This window comes from Maylandia zebra, linkage group LG14, assembly GCF_041146795.1.
Source record: "Maylandia zebra isolate NMK-2024a linkage group LG14, Mzebra_GT3a, whole genome shotgun sequence".
Taxonomy (NCBI): Eukaryota; Metazoa; Chordata; class Actinopteri; order Cichliformes; family Cichlidae; genus Maylandia; species Maylandia zebra.
Window position 1 is genome coordinate 34,424,670 of NC_135180.1, and position 27,791 is coordinate 34,452,460.

General features: G+C 37.9%; 3 protein-coding genes across 4 annotated transcripts; 2 read left to right on the top strand and 1 right to left on the bottom strand.

The window, feature by feature from the left end:
- Positions 1-2,729: 2,729 nt before the first annotated feature.
- ppp5c (protein phosphatase 5, catalytic subunit) lies at positions 2,730-10,148 on the top strand. Its single transcript, XM_004569570.1, has 13 exons — positions 2,730-2,835; positions 4,558-4,799; positions 5,422-5,569; positions 5,684-5,805; positions 5,915-5,980; positions 6,188-6,286; positions 6,433-6,538; positions 7,147-7,289; positions 7,603-7,690; positions 7,795-7,835; positions 7,953-8,131; positions 8,219-8,300; positions 9,010-10,148. The coding sequence occupies exons 1-13, from the start codon at positions 2,739-2,741 to the stop codon at positions 9,070-9,072; spliced, it is 1,476 nt and encodes a 491-aa protein (XP_004569627.1). The 5' UTR covers positions 2,730-2,738; the 3' UTR covers positions 9,073-10,148.
- A 1,157-nt stretch (positions 10,149-11,305) lies between these two features.
- Positions 11,306-15,580, top strand: LOC101474647 (THAP domain-containing protein 5). Its single transcript, XM_004569571.2, has 5 exons — positions 11,306-11,513; positions 13,386-13,569; positions 13,968-14,785; positions 14,900-15,086; positions 15,201-15,580. The coding sequence occupies exons 1-5, from the start codon at positions 11,446-11,448 to the stop codon at positions 15,318-15,320; spliced, it is 1,377 nt and encodes a 458-aa protein (XP_004569628.1). The 5' UTR covers positions 11,306-11,445; the 3' UTR covers positions 15,321-15,580.
- A 1,235-nt stretch (positions 15,581-16,815) lies between these two features.
- On the bottom strand, positions 16,816-27,654 carry gipr (gastric inhibitory polypeptide receptor). Of its 2 annotated transcripts, none has more exons than XM_012924238.2 (15): positions 27,575-27,654; positions 25,352-25,447; positions 24,662-24,758; positions 24,349-24,456; positions 22,735-22,853; positions 22,359-22,465; positions 21,914-22,067; positions 21,417-21,576; positions 21,208-21,268; positions 20,821-20,890; positions 20,504-20,592; positions 19,512-19,650; positions 19,366-19,407; positions 18,778-18,870; positions 16,816-17,980 (listed from the first exon to the last, which is right to left on the bottom strand). In XM_012924238.2, the coding sequence occupies exons 2-15, from the start codon at positions 25,403-25,405 to the stop codon at positions 17,795-17,797; spliced, it is 1,479 nt and encodes a 492-aa protein (XP_012779692.2). In that variant the 5' UTR covers positions 25,406-25,447; positions 27,575-27,654; the 3' UTR covers positions 16,816-17,794. The 2 variants fall into 2 exon arrangements, with proteins under 2 accessions (XP_012779692.2, XP_076729532.1); XM_076873417.1 differs by having other exon boundaries at positions 27,570-27,645.
- Between the last annotated feature and the right edge of the window lie 137 nt (positions 27,655-27,791).

The following is a 27,791-nucleotide window of genomic DNA, read 5'->3' on the forward strand; positions in this document are numbered from 1 at the left end:
TTGGTAATCTTCTAAGAGAAAGTGAACTCACACTGAGGTTAGTAAGTGTATGGTAGAGGTCACGGACAGTGAGTCACCCAAGTACTTGGCCTCTTATTCTTCATGGTGGGATGTCGCTTGTGAGTCACTGCAACAGACTGGACTGGGTTGTATACTCTGTGTCATATGCTTTTCTTCACCATGTCAAGTTCAGTTGAACTTCTAACCCTAACCAGTTAAAACCCAAATACACCAAACTGCAAAGCTATATCTGAAAGGGCTGATGTTCTGGTACACAAGACATATGTGACTATGTACATTGCTACTAGAAAAGGAAAGGTGTTTCTATTTAAATTTAGGTTCATGTGACATTTTACAAGCCAATTATATGAGACTGAGGTGCATCAGATGTCATGTGTGAGTGAAAACATTGTGGAGCTATGCACCTGTGCCTTGTCCCCTCATTAGTGTGTCTTGTTGCGTGCATACAACAGTGACAGAGAGAAATGTAAACCCCACATAGCCTGGAGGCATATGTAACATAAACAAAGTAACTGTGCCAGAGGCTGTACTTTTTTGTTATTGAGCCAACAATTTATTAAATGGGGAATTTTCTGTAGCTCAGTCAGGTGCATATTTAAAGACAGGGTATTTAAAGCAGTTAATCCAGACAGACCACGGCAAATTGTCCCACATATGAATCATTAAGTCAGTCTTTCACTAATTATTCTTTTGAAACAAATTACTCATCATCTTAAAATTTCAATGGTTAACCTCACGCGAGGCTTAAGGCTGCCTACAAAACAAACCGGTTTTATGTCTATATCAGTGAATGTATTTACTGACCCCTGCTGGCTGATAACCTAAAATAACTCAAACGTGGATACAATTTGACATTGAAATTAGATTTGCAAGTCAAATGAAGAGCTGAACCAATATCAGCAAACACACAGTTTATGTGCAGTTTGTTACATAATGTGTCTCAGCTGAGTTAAATACAGATGCAGAATTAACTTTAATATGTGAAACTCAGAAATTGAGAAATATGTAAGAAAGAGAGGAAGGGAGAGTGAGAAAGGGTTATTTTCAAAGGTAAGGATTGTCCAGGAAGTAGATCTTTTAAAGGGGAAACTTAAAGCATAAAATCCTCATTTATTTTAGAGTTGTTGTTTGTTTTGTTTTTTAAATCAGTTATTGGATATTGAATCTATACATTACTGCGGAAATTTTGCTTTTGCACAACATTTTGGAAAACAAATTGAAGCCAAATTTTGCTTGCCTAAAGTTCATGGTGAAATTTAGGTTACACTGAGGGTAGCAAACCAATTTAAATAGAAGGTGATGATACTGATTACATTCACTCAGGGGAATTCTACCTGTCACATTAGCTTTAAAGTGTCTAAAGGATGAAAAGAATCTGTGACAGCTTATGTAACATCTGATTATCTCATTATTTTTTAAGGGAATACTGGAGTAGCAGCACAAGACAGCTGATCACAGCCTGCACACATATAAAAATCTCCTTGAATTGACAAAACAATTCACTATGCGACTTATTTCCAGGTGACTATTCTCTCACAGTTTCCCCAGCTACCAAATCCTACTTTAAATACTGTAGAAGGGAGAACAAACACTAGAGGGGCTTTTTATTTATTTATTTTTTATCACAGATGTGAACCTCAATTACAAAACCATACTTTCACTATTTACTGATAGGACACCAAAGGAAGTTATTAGTGGACACTGAAAAACACAAAAAACCCAACTAGCAAAATATTAATGTAACAAAGAAATGCATTTACTTTTTTAGGCACTCAAAGCACAAAACGTGCTTATTGCAAACTAGTCTAAAGCAGTGGTAGGAAACCATGTGTGTATGGGATTTGCATGTGTTTTCCACACTCACTGAAATCACTGCTCAGGTAACTAATCTTATAACCCCACAAGTTCCTCTTTTGATTTTTATTGGAATCTCAGCTGACTCTAAATTATATTAATTTCAGATAAATCAGAATAATTGGAATCTAATTTGGTTGTTATTGGGATCTTTTAAATTGTGGGTATTTTTGCTTTCATTTGCAAAGCACAAATATATATAGCACTTACATATTTATAATGCACTTATAACATGCATGTCTTCGGACCCTGGCAGAAAGACAGAGTACTAAGAGGAAATCACTACAGGTACTTTAGAGTGAGTCAAACATGCAAACTACACACAACGAGCCCCCTGCCAGGATTTGAACCAGAAGCCTTCTTAACTAAGGACAGCACTAACCACTCCACCACTATGCTAACCTGTTTCAGATCTCCTGGCACCCTCTCAGCTCGGTTCCTTGGGTGCACCATATATGATAACGGCTATGCTGTTTTAGTATTTTACTGTTTAGAAATTCTTCCACGATCAGTCAAACCAGATGGTGTCTGTCCCTGCAGAAACCTGGGCAAATGTGATGAGAACACAGATATCGCTCATGACAGTGTCAAGCTCTACCACTTGTCACCACTATCCCATAGAAATACACATGTAACTCATAATAAATCCAGAATTATTTATTCCAGAAATAATTTAACCCACATTGGTGGATCTGAAATTGGGTATAACATCAATGTTATTAACTTTGACCCGAACAGTGTGCAAGGGTTACATGTTGTAGTTTCGTAATGTCGCACGTATGATCACCCCGTAAATTTACTTTCAATATGACAAATGGTAAAAACTACACCTAACTTTGCGACCTTTACGACAGTCCATCCCAATGGCGCACATATCGGAAAACGGCAGTGAGAAGAAGATGGCGGAGGGAGGTAACGATGCCGAGCTACTCAAGGAGAAGGCGAATAAGTACTTTAAAGGTAATTTCTAAAACCTGTCAAGTCAGTGTGTTTTTTCAGTATTTTTTTTATAATTTGACACTGTGACCATTGGTTAGCAGCGGCGTGATTGTGTTGCAGTACACCTCAAGCAAAGCCGGTCGCAAATACTAAGCTAGTGTTGCTCAGAGAGCATGCTAATGGTAAACCCCATTCATTGGGATCCGCGGCACTGATGGGTAACAGCAGCTAGCTAGTAGCCACTACACTCAGCAGCGACAGCACCGACGTTAACCCATGCCGTCACTCGTGTCGTGTATATTACACCACCAACTTCCCTATTTATCCAATGTCTCGAAGTTATAAGGTTTATGACCATGCGCTGTGTTTAACAGTCACTGATTTGTTTCCATTTAGCCGCCGCAGCGGGTTAATATTGTAGTTTAAGGTGAGGTTCACATAGAACTAGAATTTTCTGTTAGCCGGCGGCTGCTTGAACAGGAAGAGCAGCGAGGCAGAGCTCCCTAAACTCATGGCAGCAGTTACGAAATCTTCAATGTAACTCAACTCTTATTCGTTTATCTGAAATGCAATTAGATTTCAAGTCACTGAAGAGGCGCTTTTAATATCGTACGATTAGCATTGAAACGTGGTAGTCACGTTGCGCCCCCATTCAAAACACATAGATAATGAAAGTGTCTGTTAAGCAACCGGCGCTAGGGTTTCTAGTTCATTTAGGTAGATTCCTTAGTAAATCAAAGCATATAAAATCCAGCTTGGACACAGTGATGATCTGTGAAACATGCATATGAGGTTATCAGCCGTCATTCACATTTTGTATTAAGTACATTGTCCAGGATGTATTTTTCACGCCCACGACAGGTCTGTCTGTCGCTGGTTAATTGGGAAACTTCTGCGGGGTTGATACTGATGAGTCAGAGTACCGGTAGGTGCAAAGAAAAGACTGTTATGTGAGGGACGGGGTGGTATTTTTCTGCTTTATAATTCATATAACCATGTTAGACATGCACTCCCCGGGGTTGCAGTCCCATTACTTTCCTAATATAAGACACATTTTTTCCTGGTGTCAGATTCTAGAATAGAATTGTCATTTTACATGTACAATGAAATTGTGGGTGCTCCACACCAACTGTGCTGGAATGAAATATAAATGGTAGATAGCAGGAATAAATAGCCAACAGGAGAAATATATACAATCAAGAGGGATATATATAAACAAAAGAAATATATGGCACACATTAGAAAGCAAATATGGTCTAGAACTAGTACGTTTTGGCAGTTTTATTTTCTTAGTTGTATATATTGCAAAACTTGTAAAACCTGCTTTAGTTTGTTGTCTGTTTGTAAAGGTGGGGATATGATTTCTTCATAAACAATGCTGAATTTAAAAAAAAAAAATTCTTAATATGTTTGGTGACTGGTCTGCATATAGTTTATGCCCTTCAAAATAAACCCATTAAATATGTATGTGTATATATTATGTTTGTGTGTGTGTCTGTGTGTATAAATAGTTATGTTAAATAATCGTGATTGACCAAAATGATCAACAATTTATTTTTGCTATAATTCAACAGTCCTATGATTAAGAAAACCATGTATCATGGCAGTGATATACACTGCTAAACACACACCATTGTAGTTTTTACAATTTCTTTCACTAGTGGGTAACTCATTACGTTATGTTTGAGTGTATGATCAAGGTCCAGTTAAACTCCAACTTTGTTTTTTCTTTTCCTTATTCAGAAAAAGACTATGAAAATGCAATCAAGTACTACTCAGAAGCCTTGGAACTCAATCCATCCAATGCCATATACTACAGCAACCGAAGCCTGGCATACCTACGCACAGAGTGCTATGGTTATGCCCTGGCGGATGCCACAAAGGCCCTGGAAGTAGACAAAAACTACATTAAGGGATATTACCGCCGTGCCACCTCCAACATGGCACTGGGCAAATTTAAAGCTGCACTAAAAGACTACGAAACGGTAAGAAGCAATAGCATTTTTTATTATTAGAAGACACATCATGTACACTTGCCATCCAGTCTAACCTTGAATAGAACAAAGTACAGAGCTCTCCACTTCCATCTGTTGCTCTGTCACCACCAGTTAGGCTCTTTGTGTTGCCTTAACAGCACAAAGTGGGGATTATCCTGTAATCCTGTCATGATGCCAATTAGATCCAGTTTGAAGGCTCTCATACCACAGTTAATGGGGTTTGTGCCTTCCTCATAATAAGCAATATAATTTAAATATAACGATAGACCTTAGGGATCTCTGAAGTTCTGTCTTAGTCTCTAGTTTATTGCACAAACCAGACCACTAACCATGATATTTCAAAAAGCATATTCAACGCTTCTGTAAGCAAAGAAGGGTTGGGGCTAGATTTAAATGTGTATAACTCTTAAGAGATATGGGACAGAACATCATGTGACTAAAACCATTGTTCATTTTACGTATGTTAATTGAGAGATTTGATCCTTTATGTTTCTGTTTCTATTTATATTCTCAGCTTTGCATCTATACAAAGTCCTTGTCCCTATGTATGCTTTAATGCCAGTTAAAGGTTAACCAGGGTGTTTATTTCATGTCTCTGTCCTGATAATAGGTAGTGAGGGTTCGACCGAATGACAAGGATGCAAGGATGAAGTATCAAGAATGTAACAAGATTGTGAAACAGAAGGCTTTTGAGAGAGCCATTGCCAGCGACGAGACAAAGAAATCTGTTGTTGACTCTTTGGACATTGAAAACATGAGTATGTTTGCTTTCTTATTTGAGGAATATACATTAGTGTCATATAATAATATTTAATTCAGAAGGTAATAAGGTGAAAGATGTGATGTGAACCATATTAATCTTGACTGTGCAGCGATTGAGGATGACTATACAGGCCCAAAACTTGAAGACGGGAAGGTAACATTGAAGTTCATGAAAGAGATGATGGATTGGTTCAAAGATCAGAAGAAACTGCACAGAAAGTGTGCTTATCAGGTAACCATAGTTATTTATATGACATATAGTAGAGTAAGACAAGGAAATGGAAATATGTGTATGCTTCAAATTAAACTGGTATGTATGTATGTATTTCTTTTTTTCCCAGATTTTGGTGCAAGTTAAAGATGTTCTGTCAAAACTGCCAAGTCTTGTTGAAATCACGTTAAAAGAGGTGAGGATTTTTCTTCATATACTCAAGAATGAAGTGAAGTTTTTTAGTTCACAAGTAATGAGTACAAAATTAGAGCGAGGTCATATTTTCTAAGTGCTAACACTAACAAAACCCATAATGGGAGTACAGGTAGTAGATGATTGTACATGGCCATTTTTTAAAGTTCTCCATTCTTTGTTAAAGATGTTCTGTTTCTCTTTGTCACAGACAGAAAAAATAACTATTTGTGGGGACACTCATGGCCAATACTACGATCTCCTCAACATCTTCAAGTTGAACGGCTTACCTTCTGACACCAACCCTTATGTATCCTTTGTTTTTGCTGACGCTCACACACATTGGTTTTAAATTTGTGTTCACTGGAGTACTTTTCTGTGTCTAAAATTGTAACAGTCAGATGCCACAAACTTGTCCAGAACTTGTGCGTCATAATGCTTAACCACAGCATTCAGCTGTTCAATGGTGACTTTGTGGATCGTGGCTCTTTCTCTGTTGAGGTCATTCTTACCCTTTTTGGCTTCAAGCTGCTCTACCCCAACAACTTCCACTTGCTTAGAGGTGAGAGCGCTCAAGAGTGTTGTGCATGGATCTCAGGCTGCTGTAACGTGCGATATTGTACATCATGATAACTACATATCTCTGTTGGCATTGGGTTTAAAGGCATCTACTGCAAAGTCCTATAATTTATCAGTAATTTAACACCTTTCATGATTAACTGAACATATTGATAGAATATCAAACAACAACTGCTATGGCATTATGTTCAAATAGTCTATGTATTGTAAAAATATTGTTTTGAAGAATAGTCAACTAAACAAGAAAGGTTCATGTTTTACTTTAATGGAATACAGACCACTAACCACACAAATTTGTACCATTAGATGGTGCAACATGTCAGTGCAACATTTATTTAACCACACAAGAAACTGGGAGTAAATTCTAGTTCATAGCAGCAATGTGGTGAATGGCAGAAGTTGTTAAATAGGGGATGAAATGCTGTCACCTAGTGGTGAAAGTTTAAATTCTGCAGAAGGTAATCGCAAACAACTCTTCTAAAGAGCGATACCCAGAAGTCATTTGCTGGATAATTGATCCTCCATAGTAATGACTGATTAAAATATTTAAGTGTCCTGTGTAATCCGCAGTAACCACTTTTAAATCTGCAGGTAACCATGAGACGGACAACATGAACCAGATGTATGGATTTGAAGGGGAGGTCAAAGCCAAGTACACAGCCCAGATGTTTCAGCTTTTCAGCGAGGTCTTCCAGTGGCTTCCTCTTGCACAGTGTATCAACAATAAAGTACTGGTAAGCTTTGAGAATGTGAACTAAAAGGTGACACTGGCGAGTAATTTATTTGTGCTTAAGGTGTGAATATGTATGGATTTAATTCTTATGGTTGTCATTTAAGTGGAAGTTAATTCAAAATGATGAGATATAAAGTATATAGGAGTATGCTAATGTATGTAATTTCTGTCACCTCAGTTATGCTTCTGAAATAGTATGTGTTGTTAAGATAACTTACTGATTACTATTTTTTTGTATTCATCACTTTTCTTGCACAATGTTTCATGTGTTTTTATTGCTGTACTCACAGTTCTAATTAAATTCTCCATGTCAGGTTATGCACGGTGGGCTGTTCAGTGAAGATGGTGTCACATTGGAAGACTTAAGGAAGATTGACAGGAATAGACAGCCTCCAGACTCAGGTGGGGCTAGACTCTTAAGTCATTATCAGTTTAAATTGCTATAAGAAATAACCTTTAAAAGGGATGACAAGTATAATTTAACACTTTTCCCCATGCGTTCACAGGTCCTATGTGTGACCTCCTCTGGTCAGATCCACAGCCACAGGTGAGTTCTCACCCACAGGTTTATACTGAAGCATAATTCAGTGCTTCCTACAGATCTGGATGCAATTTGTGGCAGTACCTGCTTTATAGTTTGTGTCTCTCTCTCCCTCTTACACAGAATGGCCGGTCGATCAGTAAGCGAGGGGTGAGTTGCCAGTTTGGGCCCGATGTGACGGAGCGCTTCCTGGAGCAGAACAAGCTGGATTTCATTGTGCGTAGTCATGAGGTCAAAGCTGAGGGGTACGAGGTCACTCACTCAGGGAAGTGCATCACCGTGTTCTCAGCACCCAACTACTGGTAAGTAATCAAGTTACCTAACTTAAGTGTTGACTGTTAAAAAAGTGGCACATTTTAACTGTTGTATTCTCCTTTTTTTTCCCTCAGTGATCAGATGGGAAACAAAGGAGCATATATCCACCTCAGGGGATCAGACCTCAAACCAGAATTTCACCAGTTCACAGCTGTGGTTAGTGTCCTGTTATCTTGAGTTTAATAAAATCAATATAATATAATAATAATAATGATGATGATATAGAAATAAATAGTTATTTAATAAATAAAACAGTGCAGGCAGTGTCTCCTAAAAGATTAAAAATTTACCCGTAATACATAAAGTGCATGTTGAGGTTTAGTCAGTAAGGTACATCACTTTCAGGTCCTTAATTAAAAGAAGCGATATCTCAGATGTTTCTACATGAAACAGGGATTGAATTGCGCTAATGGAAAAGTGGTTGAAGTGTAACAAAAACTTAAAAGTACTTCATTCTCATTAACAAAAATTTTAAAGATAAGAAACCTAGAAACAACATTGATATTATATCACTTAAGTGGATATTTTAATGAAGATCATCACTATACAAATTTTGAATATGTGGTTAGCTTAATGCACAGTGTTACAGTGACATCTGCTGGACTACTGAGATGAACTTCTCCCTCATGTTTAGGCCATTTTTTTCCCTATTCCTAATTTATAAGTAATCTGACAATTTGTGAAAATGATGCATTAGAAATCATAACACCCTGAGATGAGCAGTGGAGTCATATATTATCCTAACCAAGTGGAATAAAGCCGAAAACATTAAACTACTATTAACTGCTAAAAGTTTAGCTAGTAGTGTCTTAAGAGTTTTAAAAATCTTCTTAAATTGGAATCTAATTCTCATCTCCTTTTACAGCCTCATCCGAATGTCAAGCCCATGGCATATGCCAACACGCTAATGCAGTTGGGGATGATGTAGAGACCCATCTAATCTGTCTGTGACACTGATGACCTCTCATCGGATCCGAACCATCCCAGCCACCTCGTTCCTTCCAGCGCTCGGACATGCTGTTGTTCATGCTTAGCCTAAGGGATCCCTCTCCCTAAAAAACTTCAGCTAGTTGTACGCATAAAGTGTGTGGTTTAGTTCGGATGGGAAGAGATCACTTAGACCAGCCCAGTCCAGGCCTGGATATACTCCTTCACATTACCGGCTAAAACTGAAAAATTACAATTTCCGTTGTCCCTTTGCCTGCTTTTGTGTTCCATCAGTGGGTACAAAAACAACCACAACATTTTCTGACGAGTTTCCTTCAAGCTGCTTTGTTTCTAAATATGTGAGCTCCTCAGACGGCATCATATAGCTGGTATTTACCAAAGATCTGTAATGAAAATGATTGTTCAGTTTTTGCAAGGTGCATCTTGTGACTCTGAAACCTAGCATTGTATACTGTTGGCCTGCATACACAGAGATTAGAGCTTTGGAAACTGGTTGAAAAGCAGCATGTCTATCAGTGTTTCTCAAACCACTCTGCAGTATGTCGGTTTATTTCTCACAAATCCAAAATCTTATTACATGTATGATTCCAGTCTAAAAAACAGATATTGAGTCTCTGGGTACACACTGAAAGGTGCTGTTTGCCATTAGTGGTGTATTTAGCTGGTTCGGTCACGTGCACTGCTTCCCAGTAAGGAAGATACTGCTGCTCTCCATGTGTTCATCTCCTCGGTCGTCATTGTGCCACTGACCCAGCGGTTCCCGCACAGTCCACTCTCTCCAAACTAGCTTGTAAAGCAAACACTGTTGGCACTCTAGTCTCCAATACATGTTCAATTACCAGTGACTTATTAACCCCGTATGTGAATTTCTTCAGTACACAAACATCAGAAATGCAATCCTGTCTTGAAACGCACAGCTGCATTGTCCAGTGGCCCTCAACTTTTTAGATAAAGAAATACACTGATGTGTATGTATATAACTGTATCATTTAAAGATTCTGTGTAATGTTTGGAGAAAAATATTGAATAAAAAAGCCAGTCCAGTGATTTTAGAAACATGCCTATATCTTTATTTACGTCAGCTAATAGTCTAAGCTTGCAGCTTTGCAGTTTCAACAAGCTTCAAATATATTACCTTGTTTTGTTTAATTACAATGATCAGATTGTTTTTTTCAATAAAATACTTCATATATGTTTCAGAAACAGCAAAGGCTACAAATAATGCTATGGAAAGTATAGATCACAAAGGACTGGAAAAGCAATGGAAGACAGCAGGTTTGATAAGTTTTTTTTCTTCAAAAATTATTCATTTTGTTTCTGATTTCATATCCATGGAAAATATGGAAGATGGCAAGGAGTATTAAATTGGAGACTAAATGAAGTAAATAATAATCACAGATCCAAACTCAAGCCAATACGTGGGTAGCAAAGAGCAAGAGTGGAGGAGATGCTATTAGCTATAAATACATTAGCTAATATTTAAAACAATGTAAAAAATAGATGGGGACAAGCTAGCAGAAAGAGCAGTGTACAGTACTGTGCAAAAGTTTTGAACCCCTCTTAATTGCATCATATTTTGCTTCCAAGGAACTAGAGCAAATAACTTATCCAGGCTTACTGAAGATCTGAAGAGTCACACAAGAACTGAACTAAATATCAGTGGTAACAGGTTTACTATTGTAATGAATCCAAATGTGAAACTCTTCTGTACGGAGGATCTCAGGAAAAAGGTGCAACACTGGGTGTCTACAGCCATCTGTAAAGCATGGCTCTGTCATGGTCTGCATTGTTTGGAAACAAAATGCTGGAAATATGAATACAGTCAGAGTTTGATGCACCATCTTCACTGAGAAGGAAACAAACGGCAGACAATATCAAAAGAGCTCCGAAGCCTGGTGAGATAGTCCTGAAGAAATGACAAGAAAGCAGCCGAACAGGCTGTGTTGAAGAATAACAGCCTGAACCCATTTTCCCAGCAAAATATAAAGAAACGACGTCGTTTTTCACAGTACTGTATATTTATGTAATTCTATCACTTTTGGGTTTACTAACGAAAGAGTCCCATAAAACAACGAAACAGCTTATTTCCTGAAACAACGTTTAAAATGTATACATCTAGAAAAAGTCAAACAGTTTGCCAACTCATCCGCGGCGACTCAAGCAAAGCTGCCTGCTCCCTGTGGGCGTGGCGGTCGCGCTCGTTTGACGTCGCAGACTCCAACAGCTGATCCTCCTTCGTCACCTAAGGCGCCACGAGTTTACAACACAGCACGAGTTTCACAGACCTGTTTCACCTTGTTATGAACTCAGCGGGACACGAAGACAGCAGCAGAAGTTACCGTAGCGCTCCGAGATGCCAAAATATTGTTCGGTCCCAAACTGCAAGAATGACTCCGCGAGCGACAGGAAAAGCTTCTACAGGTGAGCAGGTGTTTTAAAACGGTGTTAGCAGGCCAGCTAAACGCGATGCTCAGATGAGACAGGTAGAGGCGCAATCCAACTTCCAACTTTTTCCTGTTCGACGGGTTAGTCTCACAATCTCGTTTTTACTGACGGAAAATAACAACCGAGGTTAGAAAATCTCCGCACAGGAGACGCTTTTTATACGTTTGATAAGTTTGTGTCTTCTACTTCTGACTTTGAAGAAGCCTTCATTTAATCAACACAGCACTTGACTTGATTTAAGCCAGGCCGTCAACACGGTGAAGTCTCGATTAAAGCAAACTTTTAATCAAGACATTTTTGTTTATATCAACGCTGTCTGATTTGTAGCTCTAAGGTATTCTGGTGAGTAAGTTATATTGACAAGTTGTGCAGAAGAGCAGGCAGAAATAGTGATGTGTCATCCTTATCTTTAAGCTGATGCACTCCTAGAGCTGCAGAACCATTGTACGATATTGCAGCCAGTATCAACGATACTTTTAACTTATAAAGGCAGCTTATGTAGAGGACAGCAGTGGATCAATATGCTTAATCTGAATACTTTGACAGCTAATTTTATTTTATTTTTTTACACCTTATATTTTTAATTAATTAAGTAGTTAAGTTAAAACACACGTCTGTGAAGGTTCTCAGTCATCCAGGTCATCGTAGTCTAAAGGAGCTTGGAAAGAAAAAAGTCCGGACTTCTTTGAGTTGCTTCAGTTCAGAACCGAAGAAGCTTCTCGGATGAGAAGAAGTCCAGACTAAAAGAAAAGAAGCCCTTTAGACTAAAAACACACATCTCAAAATGGTTCACCTGTTTTGAAACATTTTATTTTATTTTATTCTGGAGAGTTTGAATGTGCCTGCTTGGAAAGCACTTTGTGTTGGTTTCTACTGTGCTGTATATGTGAATAATGCCTTGACAGTTGACACAAACGGTATTACTACGTTATTATCGTAGTTAGTTCATACTTCATTTGTTAAGTTCCAATAAAGTATTTCATATATATCATTGCCATGGTAATCAGTCTTCTGGTAACATCTGTGATGACCAAGAAAACTTTGAAAAATATCTGACACAAAGATACTGAAACATCACTTTTACCACACCATGATGATGTTCGTCTGGGTCTTTATTAATTCCTACACGGATATTTGCAGTATATTTAGTTACAGCCATAAAATACCTCCACAGGATGCTCCTCTGCCTCACTCACTACAGCCTACACGTGTCTACTCAGTCTGGGTCACGTGACTTTACAATAACAAAACATGGCAGCAGGAGGGGGGAGGGGCAACATGTGCTGGCATGTCTGTTAAAGTATCAATCTGCCCACCGCTAGATTGTGTAAGTCGCTATAGCATGCAAGTAAAGATTCAAAAGATGAAACATCCTACGAATAAAATAAACTTTTCAGCAATAATAAGAGTACCTCAAGAATATTGCCTAACACCTTGGCTGTTTTGGGGGATTTATTATTTTTTTTGTTGTTGTTGTTGTTTTTGGCTGTGTAATTTCAGTATCAGTTAATGTCTAAAAGAACATGCAACAACTTCACAGATTTCCCAACTTTACAACAGGTTCACAGGTTCAGAACAAAAGTAAATATGAACACAGTTACACTAGCTGCAAGCTGCTGCAAGATGTAGTTGGTCAGAGCAAGCCAAAATGTGATGAGTCCACAGAGTCAGTCAGTTACCTGATCAGATCATATCAGATGCACTGATTTGCACTGTCCAATCACTGACACACACACAATGTAAACTGAGTTTTAGGAAGCTATTTTCTAGTTGCACATTAATATGAACAATTTCACTTGAAGGAAGCGTGATCAGTGTTTTACGTGTGTAATTTTCATTGTTTTCTAGGTTCCCTCTTCAGGACCCAGTCAGGCTGCAGCAGTGGCTGAGAAACATGGGACGTGAGAACTGGGCTCCCTCTCGGCACCAGTATATTTGCCACGAACATTTTGCACCTTCATGCTTCAAAGTGCGATGGGGGATCCGTTACCTTGAGAGAGACGCTGTGCCCACTGTGTTTCAGGAGGCTGAGGTAAAGCAAAAAGAAACTAAACTTGATTTTTAGTGTTGCAAAGTAGCGCCAATTATTTTACTGAATGCTGAGGTCTTGTTTTAAAACACAGGAAAGTTTCATTCTCCTACCTGGATTTTAGTTTAAGCAGTTTACCTTAGTTCATAAGGCTCGAGAGCAACTCTTGCAGTATTTTAAGTAGTAATAGTGTTATTGTAATTGTGGAGATTCTATGCTAGAGTCACACAGCATTAGTTTTTTCTTGAACAAAACTAACCAGAATCATACAGAATGCTAATACAGAAGTTTTTGTTGCGTACCAGAATATACAATAACAAATACATTATTTTATAGCTTCTATCTTAACATGGAGAGTTAAGATAAAACCTTGTTTTATGCTTTTTGATTTATCTTTTTAGAAACGGAAAGCCACAGACGATGGCGAGAAGAAAACAAAGCGTCTTCGAACTATCTGTAATCCAAGCGTATCGGTATCAGATGACAAGACCATGGTTTTTGACACAGCAGACATGCAAAACAAAGTGCACACTGTGCACCTGTATCAGATTGCTGTCGATCCATCGCAACAAGAAGAAACCAGCTTGGTGCAACTGAGTGATGTTGGAGAATCTGACTGCTCTTTTGAGCCAGAACTAGACTCACTGGCAACAGTAGACAGATTAGAAACGGGGGTAAACTTCCCTTTAACTGTTTTACACACAATAGATCATCTAAGTAACAGTGGGGAGAAGACAGAGGTTGTACTTATGTCTGAATGTCCTGCTGGGGAAGGGCAAGATGAGCTTATGAATGAAATAACTGCGGCCATTTTAACTCGGGGACACAGGCTGGTAGTGAATGACTCCACCCTTGAGTGCACAGATGAGGCTGTGGCTTTAAGTGGAGTTGAAGATGTGACGCATACCACAGAGTTGTTCTCAGATGGCGACGACGGCAACCATGAAACTCAAGTCATTGCCTACTTCGAGACGATACCGAATGTTTTACCCAAAGACACCTTTACCCAGTTTACCTTTTCACCAGAAACGGTACTATCATCGGCTCTGAGCTCCACACCCATCACATCCACTCTGCCTATAGTGTCCAAACACGCAGCACCTCCCCCCACATCCCTGGTCCTCACTTTGGAAAGACTGGATTCTGAAGGAGGAGAGGGAGATGAAGGCAAGTCGGAGGACGACGATACAGAGCAAGATTACCAGCTCGAGGAGCACTGGTGAGTTCTGATGCTTAATTTAAATTTCTTTTTTTTCATTCAATGAAAGAGTCTTTCTTATATCCCTTTGCAGTATTATGGTTTTTAGACTCTCTATTTTTATTACATCATCAGCTACCACAAGAACAGTTTGAGTAAGGAGCAGCTGGAGGGAATTGTGTGTGAGCTACAGAAAAAGGTCAAAGTGCTGCAGCAGCGGCACCGAAGACACCTGGAAAAACTCGTTGGACTGGAGAACACGGTCAGCCAGCTGAGACAAAGCAATCTGCTGAATGAAGAGCGACTGCAGTTACTGGAGAGGGTATTTATTGGAATGAAGTTCAGACTGGCAGCTGTAGCTGTCTTCCAATATATCACTTGAAGTCATTTAAGTTTTCATTTAACTGAAATAATTTTTTGTCTCTTTGTTTCTCAGGCGTACATGCAGACCAACGGAGCAGTGTCTGATGCTGGTGAGACGGTCACCATCATCTATGAGGAGGACGATGCTGCTTACTTGTATACACCACTGATAGATACAGAGGCAAAGCTGTGAGGCCTGACTGACTGCGGATATCCCATCTCTGCGTCTGTGCCAAATAAATAAATAAATGAAAGAATAATGGAGCTTAAACTGTTGAAAACAAAACGCTACAAAATTTTGTTCTTTCCAGTTTTGTCTCTAATCCAGAAAAAAATATGTGAAATGTGACTGTGGGTTAGTCCATCTGCTGTGAACTTTCAACAAATACGGATAAATAGTGGGACAGTGTGGTTTGTGGTAATGTACATATAATTAAAGTAACTTCAGTTTGGGTTCCTGTTTGTGTAGTTTTTATGAATCCATATATTTATTAAAAAAAAAACCAGATTATTCAACCACTGAAGTGCATCTCATGAGAAGGAGTTGGATATAATTATCACTGACGGCACTGAAAGGCAGGCTGAAACAAAACAAATGAGTCAACACAGAACACACCCTGTTTTCTGAATTGCAGTTTTGGTTCTTGGAAGTTCACTCTCATTTTCCATTACACCGAGAACACCATGTAGTGATTTGATCTAAAAGGCATTTCTTATATATTTATGTGTAAATATGTGCCTGCTTGTCTCCTCCTACCTTTGTCCCAGAGATTAAAGTCGCTACACTTTATTGAAGGATGCCCCAAATCCCACTTCATTTCAAGTGTCTTTGTCTAAAAGAACTGATAGAGAGCCCCAGGTATTTAACTAGTTTGTTTTCCCCTTGGTGGTGGTCCTGACTGTTGTTGACCCACTCTGAGCTCACATGTGTTGTCACATGAGGCAAAGTGTGACACAAGGCGTGGGTCATTATGTCAGAGGAGCCACCCTTTGGGTGACATTTCCTCGTCATGTGAGTCTCAGAAGTCAAAATTATAGTGGGGTTTTAATCCCCTTGGTAGGGTTCTGAAGATTGCATTGTAAGTGGCTGACAGCTGGTGTCGTTAACCATCACTTCTTTTTGAAAATGGTCGTCCTTTCACTCCTCTGTCAAAGCACGCGCTTCCTTGGTCCAATAAGCACATCACTCAAGACTCTACAACTAGTCTTTTTATTATTCATGTTATTTCAGTTACAATCACTGTATGTTTGTGACATTTGAATATAAACAGTATATCTAGTAACACTATATTATTAAAAGTAAATCGATAAGAAAAGTCACGAACACTGTTACATCTTATATCATAAAACACAGCAGTAGTTGGACTAAAACAAAAAGTATATATTTAGGCCAAATGTCACATTTAACTAACCTTTCAAAATCTGACTTTTAGACAACGACAATTTAAATGTACATTACCTCACCTACTCCCCTTTTTTGGAAGGGGAGCTAACATTTTTTCCCACATTTGCTTTACTAGTATTTAAAAAGAGAACATAAGTAGTTTTTGTTTTGTTTTTTCCCCTATGGAAATGAACATAATGCTAATAGAGAATCTATGCTATAACTTTGTTCAATAAAACCTGTAGCAAATTATGTATATGATGTAGAGTTGAGACATTACTCAACAGTAGAACTGCCAGCAAAATAAGCAGTTCATTAAACCTGCATGATTTCATAGGAGTGTGAAATTCTCCCTTTTACAGTGTGTTTTCTGTTTCTGTCACTAGATGGTGGCAGTGCCAGTAAAACCTTACTGGATTGTTCATCTGGATTGTTACAATTTTAAGTTAGTTTTACACACATTTACAGTGACAGATTATTTTTTGAAAGAGGGATTTAACACAGTCAAAGTGGTTCAAATAAGACCAACACATCACATTGCTTTTTTAAATAAATGACTGCAAACAAGTTTTACCTTCATTACCAGTGTAATATTTTTATGCAATTAGTCTTGTTCTGAGTATTCATTTTTTGCTTAATTGCTCTCATTTATCAGTTGCATTATAAAAGTGGAAATGAATGTCTAAATATGTTCTGTGGGGAATTGAATGAGCTATTATAATAACTTGCAAAAGTACCTTGGATGGCTGCATGGAGAGTTAAGATCCAACCGTGCACAGTAAGATAGATAATATTGTTAATTGAAAAAAATTCACATCCGCTTGAATAGCAAAAGAAATAAAATAGTTATTTCCTCTGTGTGAATAAAATGAGAACTGCTTTTTTATGCTGCAGGATATGACCCTTTAATTGTCCACAAAGTGACAATGTCACTGTTTTATTTTATGTTTAATCAAGTGCTCAGAGAAGGGAGTCATACTTGAGATTCACTCTGTTGCCTTGAAGAAATACAGAGCAGTCAAAAAAATGCCTGATGCCTAAATACAGATCCACCTACAGAGGATAACATAATATAACCCTCTGATTGTGAAAGCCATTTGTGCTGTGAAATCTTGACCTTAGTCAAAGAGTGTCTTGATTGGACATGCTAATTACTTAAAGTTTCAAATTATTTAAGAAATATTAAGACCATTTTGAATTTTTTAGCAATACATTTCATGTAATTTCTCATCATCCTCTCCTCTATCCTTAGTATGAGCAGCGACATGCCAGGAAGTTTTCACCTATTTGTCTCCCATCTTGTCTTGGTGGTAGGCGTAGCAGTCAGTAGTGGGAACCTGAGGGTGAGGAGCTGGTGAAAGAGAGGTGTGGGGCATAGGAGAGAGGTGGCTGACCTCTGGGCAGCCGTCAGGTAGCTTGTAAAGAGACAGATGGTGACACTGGGAAGATGGAGGCATGCTGACAGGAGTCTGCATAAAAATGTAAACACAACTATAAGCACAAAAAGGAAGAAACCATTTTAATTAATTTTATTTCACTGAGTCAGTGAACAAGCATCGTGCTGATTAATAGCTTACAAATGGGCACATAATCAAAATGTGTGGCCTTGGGAAAGGACTAGGCTAATATTTATATTACAGCACGTATTATTTTCAAATATTAGCTGATAATCACATTTGAAGAAACATCAGTTTTATTAAAATTTCTAGAAACTTACCAGCACAGTGCCCCTAATCAAAGGATAACTAGCTACCTTCTCTTACAAAACAGAAATTCCTATATAAATCATATGTTTTTTGCTCTGCCTGTTTTATTAGCCTTTATGCAAGTTTTCAGTTTCTCTTTAATGCACAAATTATATAAATAACACAGCAAAAACCACTGTAAAATAAGTTTTTTTTTACATTATTATTATTATTATTACATTTACAGCATGTTATTGGCACTGGTTGCCACTGGACCCAGGTCAAAATTTATCCTTTATCTGAGGGCTGGCAAACTTTAAATTGAGGCAGTGGCAATATAGAAAGCTTTCAGTGACAGTAGGAGAGACCTTATTTCCCTAAGGGGACCCCTGACTCCACTCACTGCAGAGGCAAGTGACATGCATGATCCTATTTAAACAAACCTAAGAGCAACAATAAAAGCCACAAAAAGCACAACCAACTAAAGCAAGATGGCGGTGAGAAGAGGGGAAATAACGATTAAATATGATGCTGATTAGCTAAATGAGGTGGCTTCCTATGTACACTGTATTGACACCCACCTGCAGTGTGTTACTGTCACTATTTCTCAGTTCATCTAGGTAAGTCAACCACAGCTTCAGCCTCTGCCATGTAGCCTTTATTTCTGCTTGCACCTGTAAGAAAGGGGAGGAAAAGAAGCTTGAAATAGGATAATAACGAGAACTGAATTTGGAAACTTGACTTAGAGACTGGGTTAACGACTAAGAAAATGAAGAGGCTAAACACTGCAAAGAGTGTTTGCAAGTAAGGGAAATATCTCAAATGCAAAAGCTAAAATCTGCAAAAAATGAGTAACACATCCTCTGCTGAACATGAAAAACATTTACAAGAGATGCATGTCTTGATTCTTAAACTGTAGAACATATGAACGACATCAAGACCAAGAGGGCCTGCACCTTTTCTAGTGTCACCTAGTCCCTTTTCACTCCAGATGGGCATTACATTGACTTACATGAATTTCTCGGCTGTCCATTCAATTCAGCTAACTATAACCTGTACGCTGACCTTAAACAAGCCCCGCTCTAACCTTAAACTGAGGCTTCATTCAAAAATGTAATGATTAATATTATGAGAAGTTTGTTTTGTCCACCACATCACATGCTACATACCTCCTTGTTGACAAAACAGTACAGGACGGCTACAAGTAAACCCTGTAAAGAGTTTGTATTAGAGGTCATTTAGTAGTGTTTTGCTACTTTTATCTGCAAATTATTATGATGGTAAATATTATCTAGGTGCAGATTCTTGATTATACCTGAAAAGAGTTCAAGAAGAGCTGGAAGAAGAGGTTGATATTGTGAAAGACTCCATCTGTTTGCACATTCGTCAACGCCGCAAACACAACTTCATGGATCCCCAGCAGAGGGATCAGGGTCAATGTGGATTTGGCCAGTCTGGAGAGAAACATGAGAATCAAATGTTCCCTGGTGTTTACTTATTGAACTGTTATTAAACTCACTGAAGCAGTGATATGCTTTTGTAGGCAAAGGTTATGTCAAGCGATGTAACAGAGTTCCCTCACTTGTCTTCTCTTAATTACTGTCTGTATATGTGTGAGTTTTGATCTTTACACTTACACACAAGATTCTTACAAAAAAGTCTATCAATTAGTTAATTCATGTTTTATTTTCACCTGATTTTTGTAGTTGCTAAGCAAAAACGAAAGGAAAAAAAACTAAAATTAAACTAAATTAAAGATAGGTGAGCAAATTAGGTCAAACATTAGATAATTATGTCAAGACAACAAGGAGATGAAAGCACCTTCACTCATCTTAGTGCTAATAAAAAATTCTCACTATACATAATGCAGTTCTCAAATCAGTAACGCTTTCCCTCACCCACATTAGACATTCCAGGCGTTTTTACACACAATGCTATGGTTACTACACATACTTCACTACTAAAGATATTTGTTACTGTGTTGAGGCACTTCTAACTTGAATCTAAAAAACTCATCAGCACACTCTCTCTCTGGAGCTCTCACTTCTCTGGATACTGTATTAGTATTTCCAGTCAAGTTACTTCAAGTTTTGTTCAAATATTTATACTGTCAGAAGTTTACACACTCTCACAGGTTTACTTGGAACACATAGAAATACATACTGTCAGTCTGTGTCACAGGTGCATGTGACAACATGTTATGAAAAATGCCAGAATGACTTTTTCTGCTGTGAGAATTGCGGCGATCGAGAAAAACCGTATCTTTTGTCATTGTCAGTGTTCATTACTTTGTTGTTATCTACATACCTGAATTTATAGTCAGTATATCTCATCTGATGGGCTTTCAGTTTAGATATAAGGATCAGAATGATGCGAATAAAGATGAAGAAGTTAACCTGAAAAGATAAAATAAGAGAAACAGACTCATTAGTATATTTATTTTGTAATTATTATTTTAGTCATTTTAGTTTTAATTTGAAAGCTGGAGGTGATATGTAGGTGACTATGATGTACAGAGTGCCCCGCCCCCTGTAGGTCACAGGGCTGTTTATGGTCACATAACTCACACATGATTGTTCATACTGACAAATTTACTTTATAACCTTTATATTTGTGTCTATTACCATTATGGCCAGGAGAATAGGGATACGGATTATACACCAGTAAGCCATGTTTTCATTTATTTCCCAACACCTGAAAAACACAGACATTGCATGAAGATGATAAGCAGTTTTTATTTACTGAAGTGCTCCATTCTGACTTCATGCATTGTAATAACATATGCATTATGTATATATTACCATTACATCAACACTTTTTTTTATCACGGTAAAAGCATGGAGACTTACTACAGAACAAAATGGTGTTAAAACTACTGCATACATATACTAAAGCTATGATGTAGAGTGTAGTTAAGAGATTAAAGAAGAGACGAGAAAAGAATACAAATAAGTACAAGGCAGCACAAAGTCAGCAAAATAATTATTAAAAAAGTCAGACTAAAAGTTCACCTTGTGTCTTCATACATGTAACGTACAAGAATCCAGGGAAAGACAAATAACACTGGGGTGCCTGAAACAACGACAGTTCAGGTAAGCAGAGAAAATTCAGGATTGTGAGATTGACCTAACCAATTTTGCCATAATGTGAGCCAAGCCTTTAACTACTTCATTTCCTTTGTGTTGTATGTAGCTACTTTTGTCTGGTGTCCTTGGCTTACCCCAGCCTATCAACAGATATCCACCAAAAAAGCAGTTTTCAGAGAAAGCCATCAGCGCCAGCAAGTTGTGCAGATACAGGCCTTCCACGAGAAGCCAGTAGTAGTTGGCTCCCACACAGTAATGCATCAGCACTTGAGCCACAAGGCAGCTGGACAATGCCTAATATTTAAGTGTGTTTTTAGGAGGAGATACAAAAAAGTAGAATTAAGAAATATCCGTCACTTCTAACAGTTATGAATCTTCAGAGTCCCTGGCTATACTTAAGTCTATATGAGGAAATTAAAAAAACTGCCCGGGTAATGAACACTTTTATTTTATAATGTAACAATTTATAAAGTCAAATTAATAACTAATTATCACTTAGTATTACTATATGTTATCTCGCATGAATGATGAAGCGGTCCAAGGAAGGGGTGTGAAATATGTTCAACTATGTCATCTGTGAAATGACACATATAAGTATCACTGAAATAATACAAGTTTTTATGCTTATAACCTGGTTACTGTTCACTTCAAAGATTTCCCTGTTGTCTGCGAACTCCAGGTAGGTTTTACCCAGTAGAGCATCTTTAGTCAGGATGGAGAGAGCTCGCAGAATGAACGACGCAAACAAGTTGCTGTGGATGTAGTTTCTGGTACAGTGGAGCTTACTGCAAGTTTCACAAAGGTTAAATAATGTTAAAAACATAATAATCACAAAACAAAGTCAGCCTGCTAAACATGTGGCTCATAGAGAGTGAGATTGATTTCACTTTTCGTTTCAAATTTTTTGTAACAACAGAGCTTATAGCTGCAGTGCTAAGGCTCATGTAATTTCCCCATGTTTCATGGATTATTGTTGTTATGGTATTTGCACTTGCAAGAGCTTCACAGCTCTAGTTAAGAAAAGTTGGTTTTGAGAAGAAAGTCTGCTTAAATGGAGTATGAGACAGATTACCTACCTGAAAAAGAGAAGAATAATCAGAGCCACACAGAGACTGACCAGACTGAGAGAGTAGCCCACTGTGTACATGACCCGAAAGCAGGCATAAATAATAATTTGCTTCTCCTACACAGAAGAAAACAAAAAGACAAGGGTGGGTTATTACTGTGAGGCCACTAAATATGAACCTACGTAACTTCCTTTTACTAAACCCTAATTGTTTTAAAATCTGTTATTCAGAATAGTTGTGCACTTTCAAATGGAAAAATAAAGCATTGATTCTACTGATTTTGCAGTTTCACACTTTTTAAATTAATTTTAAATCAATTCTACTTTGGTGACAGTTTTCTGATTAATTATTTTCTGACCAATTTTCCCATATGCTCCTGGCATACCTCCTCCTGTTGGCTGTCCTCAGGTTGGCACTGAGAATGATCCCTCCAGGTTTGACTGGAGTTTCTGGTGGCCCATTTGCCATCAGGGCCACACTCACGCAACACAAAGCCACTACGCACTACAGGAAAACAGAAAAGAGGCTAAAACACATGCCTGTGATTAAAACAATGCTTTTATCTGTGTGTATATAGCCTGTTGCTATGTCCATGTGTTTTTGGATAGCGATATTTTTTTTAATCATTTATTATCTGTACATCACTACAGCAGATTTTAAAATCAAATATTTAACATGGGTTTAAAATACAGTCACTTATTTGGACATTGGATAGAAGTATTGTTTTGAATATTTGAATAAGTATCAGTTGTAGTCATTTAAGTCACCGAAGTCTAGAACCCATGGACATGCCCAAATAGTGGATTTTATTTCTTGAAATGCTCTGCCAGATTTTTACTGCAGCCATCTTCAGTTGCTGCCTGTTTTAGGTCTTTTTGCATTCAGTTTTTTACTGAATAACAGAAAAGCTGCTTTGCTCTGGTGGGTTTAGTTGAGGCGACTGACTTGAAGAATATCCCATTTCTTTGTTTTGAGAAGCTCTTGGGTTGCTTTTAAAGCATATTTTAGATCACTAACCATTTGCACTGTGAAGTACGGCCCCATCAGTTTTGCAGAAATTGTCTGAATAGCAATGACTGTGAGCAAATAGAATAGCCCTGTACACTTCAGAATTATCCCTGCTTCTTCTAAGAGCAGTCACCACCATTTTATCAGTAATCAGCAGTTATCAGTAACCACCAGTGACCCGGTTCTAGTGGCAGCCATACATGCCCATGCCATAACGTTATGGCCTCCATATTTGACAGATAATGCAGTATGCTTTGAACTGTTTCTGTTTTCCCATCATTCTGGTACAAATTAATCTTGGTTTAATCTCTCCAAATATCAATGGTTTTCCAAAACTGTGCCGGCTCTTTCATGTGTATCAGTTTGTATCAGAAGGTGGCTCTTAATTGTAGACTTTTACAATGGTACCTAATCTGCATTCATCCAGCTTAGTTATGCTCTGTGGTCTTTCTGACCTTTTAATGTTGTTGAGTTCTACACTGTGTTCCTTCTTTTGGCACACTTAAAGTTTTGCCGTCTTTCTTATAGGTTTATTTTGGGTTTTTTATTTTTTATTTTGTCATAATGATGGCCACCATGTCTGTCACCTTCATCTCTTTGGACCTCATATTGAGAATTGTAATGAACAGTTATCAAATACAAGTTCAACACTTAAAATCAACAATCTTTTATCGGCTTAAATTATCCCAACATAACAAGGGAACAGCTCTCACATGGCCATGAAAGTGTTTGTCAGTCCAATTATTTTTTGAGCTTCTGAATGGCTGTAATTCCAAAACAGTTAATAAAGTTTTTTATTAAGCTATTTGAATTGAATCGCTAAAAGCTAAAGGTTTGCAAGTCACATAGTCACATCTGAGTTGTTTCATTTAAAACTCATTGTTGTGGTGTGCTGGGAAAAAATGCAGGAAAATGTGTAATTGTAAAAAAAAACAAAAAAAACCTTTACCTAAATGTATCTATATATGTGTGTTTGCAACCTGGTACCTACCTTGGTTGTACCAAGGTAGGTACCAGGGGCAGGGCACCTTGACTGTAGAGTTGGGTTGTCCATCTGACCAACAAGCATATTCGTCAAACATACGACTGCATACCAATTCTGGAGACAGAATAAGAATGAATGAATTGTGTTTTATAATCAGTCGGTGAGATGGATGAATGTTCTATAAAACTTTCACCATGTTTGCACATTTATTCTAAATTAAATGATTTAACGCTTAAATTAATGGATTATATTTAAGCGTTAAATCTAATTAATGTATGTTTTAGCATTAATATGATTATTGAGCATATGTGTGGATTACCGTCTGGTCCGGGTTCTGCGCTCATCCTGACCAGACACTCATTTCTGTAGCGGATCCATTCTGCCACCATATCTTCAACAGTCCTCGCTGATATACTCTACACACACACACATACACACAAATGACCTGAAATGATCATTTATAGCCACTAAATACTAAACCCAACCTGTACCCTCAGTCAGACCCAACCACTTAAGCCTAATACCAATTTTAACCCTTAAACCAGGTCTAAACCCACAAACACCTCTTTGAATGTGGAATGTGAAAATGAGGACTAACAGAAATGTCCTTTTGGTTTCAAATTGGTATATTAAAATACAAAAGTGAACATATGACAATATTTTAGCTTTACATTAGTCAACACTTGCATTTAAATTACATGACGATAAAGGACACAAGTTCTGTGGCTTACAAATGACTGAGATTTAAAATCATCTATATACTTTTTTCCTTTGCATGCTTTTCTTTTATAGACTTTTAACATTATTATGGATACTCTTAGACCAATGCTTACTATCTGTTCACAATCTATATTCATTCTGGTAATCCCCACTAGGGCTTTTTGCAAAGAGTGCCTAATAAACTGGCACTTCACTGGATGTTGTACAGCTGCAGTTCTACAGCTACAGAGCTTTTTTTTTCAAGTATCAGGTATTGTTTGGTCATTGCTGGCACAATAAAATACTTTACCACAGTCCTGTCGAGTAGAAAGAGGATGATGAATATGTAAGAAGCCTTCATCATTCAGAGGTGCACCAGGCTGGCCATGCATAGGTCATCACAAAGCTACAGAAGGTCACTCAGAGGTCATTAGTGAGTAAACAAAGATTAAATCAGGATGTGGTGTAACATATTCTATTCTCTACCTGTAAATACAGAGAAAACAGTTTGACCCCATGAACGATTTTAAACGAATTTCTATTTGATCTGCATCCAAAAATCTAAAAAGTGGAAGCAGCATGCAAAGACTAACAAGAACTAAAAATGAAAGTGATTTCCATTTACTCCATGCTCTTACACCGTAACCAGCTGTGGACAATTTTACAGCAAAATAGAAAAAACTGTGGTGGTCAACCCCACTGACAGACATATTAGTGGAGCTCTGCCTTGCTGTGGCACAAATGCATAGTTGTGTTTTCATTTATATTTATAGAGTTTTTAACTATGACAATAACTTGTCATCATGTAATTTCAGCTGTGGGAATTTGCTGTTCTTCTTCATTAGTGAGATGAGCCTCCATAAAGTGACTCTGTAAACACATTAAGATCCCCAAAGCATCAGAAATACCCACACAACTACACATGAGCCCGCATGATGCTGCACCCAACAGGTTTTAGTTTATGTAACAGGACTAGCAGGCTTTTGCTTGCTCTCTCTCTCTCACTGCACACATGATGAAACACATACAGTTGTGTTCAAAAGCTCATATACACTCATCATGCATATCATGGTCATTTTAGGCTTTTAATAATTTCTTTGAACTGTTCCTTTTGGAACGATTGTACACCATACATTTCTAATGACTTAAAAAACAAGAATTGGTTGCTTAAGTTTATTTATTTTAGATTTTCTCCAATCCACATAGACAAAAGTATCAGTACACCCACTAATAATATTTGGTTAAACATCCCTTACAAAGTTGCATCCAAACCATATGGTTTTGTTTGCCTTCAAGACGCTTCTGACATAATTCTGTCTAAATATTTGACCACTCTTCTTTGCAGAGTTCATCTAAATTGAATGATTTCCTAACCTCTAGCAGCCTTTAAGTACAGTCAACAAATTTTAAATATTGTTGAGGTTGGAGCTTTGGGAAGACTGGTGCAAAAATTTAATGTTAAACCACTTTATCCATTCCAACACGAGTTTTGATGTGTGTTTGGGATCATTGTCCCATTGGAATATTCAGTTGTGTCAAAGTTTTGACTTTCTGGCTGCTGATTTGAGGTGAAGCTGAAGAATTTGGGGGTAGTTCTCCTTCTTTATTATTCAACCACTTTTTGGATTGTACCAACATCGTGCTTGATAGCTGATGCAGTGTTCTTTGGTTTGAAGAGCTCACCCCTACTCCTATAAAAATACCTCTTGTCATTTTTAGGAAATCGCTCAATCTTTGTCTGTCATGCTGGTGTTCCAGGAGTTTTGAGTTGTTCCTGAACATCCTAACCAATTTGGACTCATCTGAGGGTGACAGTTTGGGTTTTTTCCAGACCTTTACAGGAAAGAGGTGACACATCCAATAAAACTGATGATCCTGGATTCTGCAGGAAACCAACTGATTTGAAGGAACTCTACGAATTCTTTCAAGAGGACCTGAGGAATATCCAGCCAAGGTCCCTATGCTGTTACTGTGAACTGAAACAATAGTCTTAATAATATTTTATGCCATTACTGTGGCAAAAAGATTTTAAACTATCACTATCTAAAAATACTGTTAATTCTTAATTGGTGAACTTGTCTGCATTCATTTGTTATTTTATATGACTCTAAGGCTGAGAGATCATTGGAGAATTTAATGAACTATTATTGTCTTTTTTGATATTACTCCAACTCCACTCCATGGAGGTCAGAGGTCAGGAACTCAGTGTGCTTATCGGTTTCTACAACCATTAGACTGATTAGAATCAACTTTAGAAGGAGAAATTTTGAGAAAACAAATCAACACAGGATCTGTGGACATAAGCCAACATAAGGCTGTTGGTTATGGAAACACTCACACAACACTCTGAAATAATTTTGTCATTTGACATTGCCATGACGATTATAATTAAGGATTGATAATTATTAGGAGCTACCTATTAAACAAAGAAATATGACGCAGTCCCTCCTGCCCCCCTCCCAAAAAAAAGAATAAAACGCAAGGCACAAGTTGTCTTGTGTAAACACAATTGAAAAGTCGAAACATACCTCACCTCTGGGAAAATCACGTTTCTCCGTCAAAGAGACGAATGTTGAACAGGTCTAAATCAGTCAGCGGGAACTGTTCCTTGAAGCAGAAATCATATTATGCCAGTGTTTATATCCAATCAGCGCACACACGACCTCCCTCTGATGACTGCCAGCAAATCCCACCTTTCTCTCTCCCTCTCTCTCTCGCTCTGTATCTCTCTCTCTGTTTCTTAACCTTCA